Below are 8,639 nucleotides of genomic sequence, written 5' to 3' on the forward strand. Positions count from 1 at the left end.
GAGAGAGGGAGAAAGAGATATTTGGAAAAAAATTGACAGGAATTTTAATAGAAAGTGAAGGTATTGTCAAATTGAATGACAAGGATGCGGAAAGGGAAGACTATGGTGTTGAATATTCATAATTAGGATTCATTGATCTGCAACTAGAATAGATGGATATGGCGGCAGTAATGTGAAGGATACGTCTGGCAAGTACTTTATTTGATGCTGTAGTTATCATTGCAATAGTTTATGCTTGTCTCGGTATCAATGGTAGGAAAGAATGGAATTTTATTTTTTTGTAGGAAATCGATGGTAGAAGAGAAAGATGAAAGAGGAAAGACCGAAGAAAATGAGGGAGTTAAAGTTTTTGATGATATGCTTTGTGAATGTTTCATTATGCTTAAATTGGTTGGATTGAGAAAATTTAATGTTCAAGTAGTATGGACTGTGATGTATGAATGAATCTCTGTGTAACCATGCAATTTCCATTCCTTTCTCACCCTCCCCTCTACGTATGATTCCTGTCAACCATAAAACCAGGTGTTAACGTTTTAACTTGTATTAGCACTCTGGTTATAGGATCTCTTTCACTAAGGTTAGTGCCTCACATACCCTTGTGCCTTGGCAGCCAAGGCTTGTTGCCTATTAAAAGTTTGGATGCACTTTAGGCCATGCAACCCTACACCTCTGCCACATTTTTTTCTATTTGCAGAGGCTTGTATATTATAAGTGCAAGAAGTCTCTTAGAGTAGAAATAAGGAAACACCATACTAACACTAAATTTATAATTTCCAAGCAGAAATAGGGAAAAAAATTACAATGTATAAATAACCAAATAATGACTGATGGTATATAAGTAATGGTAAGCACCCTTTGTGTTTAATTACTGTAGCCTTTTAACTTCGAAATATTACTGTTTGTGCTCTTCTGTTTGCTTTTTTGCTTTTTGTTTTGTTAATTTGATCATGAAATTCTGGATCTGGATTTTTAAAAGGGTTTTAGAATATAGGAATATGTATGAATTGGGGAAGCTTATAGTTTTTTCTTGGATATGTATGCCAAAGTTTGAATTTTTCTTTCTTTCTTCTGTTTGTTAGGGATAGTTTAATATTTGGAACCACCGGATTTTAAAATTTGAATTTTGAATTCAGAAAATCATCTGTTTATATTTGGACAAAGGTAATAGAGCAAGCTTCTCAAAGGGTAAAAGATTATACAAGTTTTTACTAAAAACGTGGAATTGAAATAAAATATTATGGAATCATAGAAAGAAATGAAGATTCCGAAACTATGGTACCTGAGAATACATGTTTAAAAAAATTGATGTTCAGATGTTGCTTCTTGGCATCCGATGCTTGTGCCCTCATTGAATTCAATGCACCTTAGGCCATGCAATATCACACCTTGCTGGACTTGCACCTCCTGTAAGCTATAACTTATCGAAGCTCTGTGGTATTTTGGTTAAGGTTAAAAAATTATATCTGCTGGATTTTAAGCATACATTGAAGCTCATTTTGGGTTGAGAGTTAAGAATTCGATAGACTTGCAACCTTTTGGGTGGATGTTGTAGGGTGTTCACTTTGAAATCGACCAAGTGATTGAGGTAACTTTTAGAGACTTGAAGAGGACCGGATTTAAAAAATTATCTCCATTTTTGTGAAGTTAATTGGTCATAGGCTGCTGTCTTTTTTTACGGTAGGTAAATATAGACTTGCGTGGCAAGAGATCAAAATTTGATCAACCAACTATATTCTTACTCATTATATATTATATTTATACTAATTCTTTTGTATTTTCAGGCGCAACTGGCAAATCAGAACCAACTCATTGATCACTATTCCGCCAAGCATCCAAAAGAACAGCCTCCAAGCAATTCAGAATAACATCTCCATGATCTGATTTGAAAACTTAAAATGTATCTTCAGCTGTAATCATCTGGACAAATAAATATAAATAATCACCAGATATCTATTGCTGTTTTCAAGGTTCAACTAAATTTTCTTGATTGAGTTTGTTGTTTCATGTCCTTAATCAGTTTCTCAGAGAGTATTGTAAGTTGTAACCAACTAACCAAGCTTGTGAAATGCCTGGAGAAGGGCCAGGTTTATGAAATGTTATGTGTACTGGGATCAAGTGTGTCATATGATGCTTACGTTCGTTCCCCTCGTCTTTTCTGACTTAAGCCGATGAATGAAGTACTCGAACACAAGGTGAATGGCACATTGCTGTTTATCATTTTACGAGTTGCTTATATATTGCTCTATAATTTGAACAAGCGTGTAAGATTAATGAAATGGACTAGCTGAAATACTACAGAAACATAATTTACGTCTGCAACTTGATTGACAGAGTTACAGAAAGGAGTTACACATAACTCTACAACCAAAGACAATTACTAGTGTATAACCCCCAAGCCCCAACTAAACATATAATTAGATTTACTTTTTATTTATTTATTTAGGAATAAATGAAATTGAAGAAATTTATTTTTAAAGTAACTGCAAAATTAGAAAAAAAATTATTAACTTAAAGGCGGGGAAAAAAAATACTAGTTTGTTAACCCACCACGGGTGTCCTACTAGTTGTTTTAGAGTATGACTTTAGGGGTTTACCACCCTAAAATCACGAGTTCGAACCCTACGTGAGACTCGGAAGTAAGTGGATTTCCCTGTTGGGTGGGTACGAGTGTGCTAACAGTCCTCTGAATTAATGCGAAAACTGGCCCGGACACCGGATTAACAAAAAAAATACTAATTTATTATAAATATATTAATGTAGTTTATAAAAATTTATGCTTAGCAAAAAAATAAAAATAAAATAAATAAATTAAGAGTACAATTTTACTAGCATGCGGTTTTGCATAAACTTTTGAGGCATTAAAAAGAAAAGAATGTAACAGTAAAAGCCCATAACTCTCCTAAATATTTGAGCCCTGTAGACTCGGGGATTTCTTATTTCCAGGAGAAATTTTATGCACTACAAGAAACAGAAAGCTAACCAAGTCAGCATTGCTCATTTCACTCTTATCACTTTTATTCTTTACTTATTTATCATTTTCATTTCATTCATATTTATATTCATCTTTATAGTCACTTAAAGCTCTCACTGATCATTCATTCCCCAATGGCATGCATGAAGTTAGGTTCCAAATCAGATGTTTTTTACAGGGATGGACAATCCTGGTCAGTCATTTCTTTCCCACTTCCGCAATAACATTTTGTTTGATTTGCAATCCTGGTTCCGTCACCGATAAATTATATCTTTACAGTTGAAAGTGTCATTTCTTTCCATTTTATTGATAGTTTAATTTATACTCGGTTAATTTGCGATCCTGATTCATTATATCTTTACAGTTTAAAGTGTCATTTTCTTTCCCATTTTCACATTAACATTTAGTTTTATTTGTATTCGGTCTTGGTTAATTAGCAATCCTGGTTCTATTACTGATAAATTATATCTTAACACTTTTAAGTAATTGGTTGATTTATGCTAGTTCAGTTGCGGTTAATTTGCATTCATGGTTATGCTAGTTCAGTTGCGGTTAATTTGCAATCATGGTTCTGCCACTGATAAATTATATCATTATCTGTTGTTTCTGTTTGATAAATCAGGTTATGCTCATCTGGTCTTCCAAGTGATATCGTTATTGAAGTCGAAGAAACATCCTTTTATCTTCATAAGGTTTGTGTTTCACTTCTCAACTGTGATTGTTTTTTTAATCTTCACTTATTATGTATTATATATTACCAATTATGGGAGATTTTCCGGATTTGTACTTGTTATTGTTTCACTGTAATGTGATCTCAGTAAGTAAATATAACAATGCTTGTTTGAATTTTCATCGGAAGAATCTTTCATAACATTTCACACATTTAATCTTCACTCTTTCCTCTCGGAGAGGATATATGACAGAAAAGTACTGCTCCTATTTCCTGTTGGCAGATTTATACCATGGGCTTCATCCTTCATGAACTGTTTTTTCTCGCCATATTTTTCTAAATTGGAGCTTCATATCTTCGTTCAGTAAAGAATTAAGTACGTGAACTAGTTCTAGAAGTAGTAGCTAATGACTATGAGTAATGTTCCCACACGTCACATATTCAACCATAAGAATCATCAGTTTGAATGTATTAGTCCTTTATTCAGGAAGGGTTGGGGGGAGGGGACTGCTATTAAGTTCAATTTTATTCTTAAAATCCTAATCACTTAATAAAATTTTAGGAAATTATTATCTTGGTAATCGGTAGTAATTCTAACAAACTACACAATTATGATATACATAGCAAATTCAATTGTTAAATTAGTAGGACTCACAAGGAGTTTAAATTTGAATACGCCTTGGTTAAATTATTGGTGCAACGGAAACAGTTCTTAGTTTTCACTTATATTCTCATTCAAGATTTTACTTTCTAGGCCTGTAAACGTGTGTATGCAAACCGTAGCTTTCCTGTGTTTTAGCACTAGATCATTACTCATAATTGATTATTTTCTTATGTTTTCACAAGCTTGGAATGAATTATATGAACATGAGTTTATTTTTGAATTTTTGTTTAGCAATATACTGTGTACTATTTATCTTTTTGGTATGTCTTGCAGTTCCCTTTGCTTTCCAGAAGCAGGGCCCTGGGGAATCTGATCGGAGATTCTTCTGATGATGAGAGGAAGGGGATAGATAATAAAAGGTGTGTTTTGCAACTCCACGATTTACCTGGTGGAGCTAAAACATTTCTTCTTGTGGCCAAGTTCTGTTATGGTGTTAAAATGGATCTTACTGCAAAGAATGTGGTGAGTCTAAGGTGTGCAGCCGAGTATCTTGAGATGTATGAAGAAAGTGGAGAAGGCAACCTTGTTACACATGCTGAAACTTTCCTCAATGCAGTATTTGCGAACTGGATAGATACTATTAAAGCTCTTGAAACATGTGAAGAAGTTCTTCCTCACGCAGAAGATCTGCGCATTGTATCAAGATGTATTGATTCATTAGCAACGAAAGCTTGTTCTGATCAACCTCTGTTCAGTTGGCCTGTTTCAGGACGCAATGCTGGTCAGAGCCCAGCAAGCACTCTCGTATGGAATGGATTACGCACAGCTTCAAAGCCACAACATGTGAGTGACGATTGGTGGTATGAGGATGTGTCTTTCCTTCGTTTACCTTTATACAAAAGGCTAATCTTGGCTGTTGGTTCAAGAGGTATGAAACCAGAGAGGATTGCTGGGTCCCTTATCTTCTATGCTAAGAAATATCTCCCTCTGATGGGCAGGCAATCGAACTCTCAGAATGGAGACCATGCTGGTCTACAGTTAAATATATCTGCATCATCTGAGGCAGATCAAAGAATTCTCCTAGAAGAGATAGTGGAGCTTCTACCTGATCATAAAGGAGTTATACCAACAAAAATGCTACTTAAGCTTCTTCGAACATCCATGATCTTACATGCTAGTCAATCTTGTCGAGAAAATTTGGAAAAGAGGGTTGGCACTCAACTGGATCAAGCAGTTCTTGTAGACCTACTTATACCAAATATGGGCTACTCAGTGGAGACTCTCTATGACATTGACTGTGTTCAGAGGATACTTGATCACTTCATGGCAGTAGAAAAGGATGTGGCTGATACTCCTACAAACTGTTTAGTGGATGAGGAGCAGTTTCTTGGAATTCCACAGTCACTTACCCCATTTACAATGGTGGCTAACTTAGTTGACAGCTACCTGGCCGAGGTAGCGCCTGATGTCAACTTAAAGGTCTCCAAATTTCAGTCACTTGCTGCTGTACTACCTACATACTCAAGGCCGTTAGATGATGGAATTTATCGTGCAATTGACATATACCTTAAGGTAAAATTGGCGTCTAAACATTTTAAACATGAGTTTTAATTTATCTTTTGTGAAATTCATTTAAATTATACAAGAGTTTTCGGTTTTTGCTGATTTAAATTATACTAGAGTTAATCCTCCTTAAGGTTTTAAAACCGGATTCTAGAATTCTGTTTCTTGAATCCTACCACTCATCATTAGAACAAAAATGATGATCACATGATCTTCAATTTTGCTTTATACCTAGAAGATTTTGCACCCAGAAACACAAGTGCGAATCAGTTCAATTTTTTCAAATTTATGAATGGCTACAGAGTCAATTTATACTTAATTTCTTAAAATTTTGTGTGTTCCTGGAATGTGCATTCTTAATGTTCAAAGGTAAGTTAAGTACAGAACTTGTAGGGAATTATTATACTCGGTAAATACATTTCGTATAAAGTAGGGTCTTACGTTGTTCAAACTGAACGTCTATGCTAAAATCCAATGTCTAGTTCATGTTTAGGCTTTTAACAAATTGAATTTGTGAATACGGCATGTGCTCTACATTTCTCTCTTAGACAGTTTGAAAACCGTCTTTTAAATTTTTTACTTTTCGAGTTCTGATTTAACAATGGCCATCTTCTTGAAATGTTAAATATAATATGTATAGTTCATTTGACACTCTAATTGTCGACTCTTAATCTAATTTCAGGCACATCCCTGGCTTACAGACTCCGAAAGGGAGCAACTTTGCAGGCTGATGAATTGTGAGAAGCTGTCTCTGGAAGCTAGCACTCATGCAGCCCAAAATGAGAGGTTACCACTTCGAGTCATTGTCCAAGTTCTGTTCTTCGAACAGCTTCGCCTCCGTACATCTGTATCCAACTGGTTCTTCGTTGCAGACAATGATTCCCAAAATCCCAGTGGCAATCTAGCACTTCCAAGAAATGAAAACGCCATCCAACCAGCATCCGGGGAAAATCAGATTGTTCGGTTTGATGAAATGAAAGAGCGGGTTTTCGAGCTAGAAAAAGAGTGCTTGGGCATGAAGCAAGAGATTGATAGGATTATGAAGACAAAGGGGAGTTGGAACAGCTTCTTTAAATTGTTCGGACTGAGACTAAAGATGAAATCTTGCGAGCCAAAAGCAGCTAAGAAGAAATGCAGTGCTGAAGTGGTGCCCCCAGCATCAACCACACCACTTCTGAATGGAAAACAAGATGAAGCCAAGGCCGAGTTGGCACAATGAAATAAGTAACTTTGCTAATAATAATAGCATTAGAAGTCGTCGTAATAATAAAATGAAAAACTATCCTTATTCCTATTCACTTTATGACGCTTATTTAGCTAGTGCTATGGATTTGAATATGCTCCAGTAAGTTCTCAGTTTGTCTCCTTGTTTAGATTTAGGGTTTTCTGGGACATCTATGCAGATATATATGAAAGTTTTGCTGTGAAATATAATTTCCTCAATTTTTTTTGTTTACAGGCATCTCAATTACATGGCCTTTTCTAATGTCTAGCAAATTTTAGATAAATTTTATCACATGGTTTCTGTTGATATATCTCATGTTCTTATTTTTGTTTTTAACATCTGAGTCATGGCATGTGATTTTTTGGTTAAGATTTATGTGTAGGAATTTTGTATGATGATATTTTTGGACATAATTTAATTATGATCATGGTCCTCAAGAGGGAGGATAACCTACATAACCGAGTAAAACTTAATTTACACATCAGTTTTCTAGCTGAACAAAAGCAAGATTAAAAAAATATGCTAGAAAACATTTATGGGTTTTTTCATAAATAAAGTTTTATAAACTTTTTATAAAAATACTAACACTTTTTACGAATATTTGCAAAAATACGTTCAATCATTTTTGTAAATTTCAATTTATAAACAAATTTTACAAAAATACATTTTGTAAAATGCAACCATATTTGCAACAACGAAAAATGCAACTCTAAATACAAACTAAAATAGTTATACAATTTAAACTGAATTTTAACCTATTATGCAACATCCCAATTTCGCAAATATTTTCAGAGTAAAATAATATTTTAGCAAATCTTTTGAGGAGTTGGTAATATAACAAATAATTTTACAAAAAATATGTATTTTTGGAAAATTCCCTTAGTTAATTTATCTATACATAATAGCTAATGAACTAGTCCTTATCTTTATTTAAAATAAAAATACCTGTTTATTTAACTATTTCGGTTGTGGACAAATTGCTGCAATTTAATTTCTAGCGGCTAAATTCACTTTCTACCGGCTCACCACATATTATGTTAGCAACAAAAACATTTTTATCTCAAACAATGGTAAAAGTTATAAAGAAAAGTTATTTTTATAGCCGAGAAAATCCTTAAACATATAATCAAATATATTCATGTAATTTGTAAATGTTTATATTCATTTTGTGATGTAAAATGACATGGTTAGATATTATGTATTATGTTTAAGAGTCTATGAAGACAAACTTTTTGTTCGAGACCTTAGACCACTTATGTTGTGCAAGTAAAATCTTGCATAAAAATATTGTAAAATATATTATTTTTAGAATTATGTTTTGTAAAGATTATTATCTTATTCAAAATCTTGAATGTCATATATGTACTGCATGTATAGAATTACAAAATGTTTTATTACACGAAACATGTTTAGTTTGCAGAACATCTGTTCATTTTGCAGACCGTACACATTTTACTTATTAAAGTTAAAGGATCTTCAACAATTTTAATGAATTAGTGATATTCGTAGAACATACTTCATAAAATAATATATTTTATAATATTTTGATTGCAGAACTGTTAGATATATTTGTGATGTCATATCTAATCTGATTTGTTTAGTTTCA

General features: G+C 33.6%; 1 protein-coding gene across 1 annotated transcript; it reads left to right on the forward strand.

The window, feature by feature from the left end:
* The first annotated feature begins 2,509 nt into the window (after positions 1–2,509).
* LOC141672335 (BTB/POZ domain-containing protein At5g03250-like) lies at positions 2,510–7,280 on the forward strand. Its single transcript, XM_074478906.1, has 4 exons — positions 2,510–3,164; positions 3,594–3,663; positions 4,579–5,817; positions 6,491–7,280. The coding sequence occupies exons 1-4, from the start codon at positions 3,106–3,108 to the stop codon at positions 7,025–7,027; spliced, it is 1,905 nt and encodes a 634-aa protein (XP_074335007.1). The 5' UTR covers positions 2,510–3,105; the 3' UTR covers positions 7,028–7,280.
* Positions 7,281–8,639: the final 1,359 nt, after the last annotated feature.

The sequence above is a fragment of the Apium graveolens genome, chromosome 7, assembly GCF_009905375.1.
Source record: "Apium graveolens cultivar Ventura chromosome 7, ASM990537v1, whole genome shotgun sequence".
In the NCBI taxonomy this organism is placed as follows: domain Eukaryota; kingdom Viridiplantae; phylum Streptophyta; class Magnoliopsida; order Apiales; family Apiaceae; genus Apium; species Apium graveolens.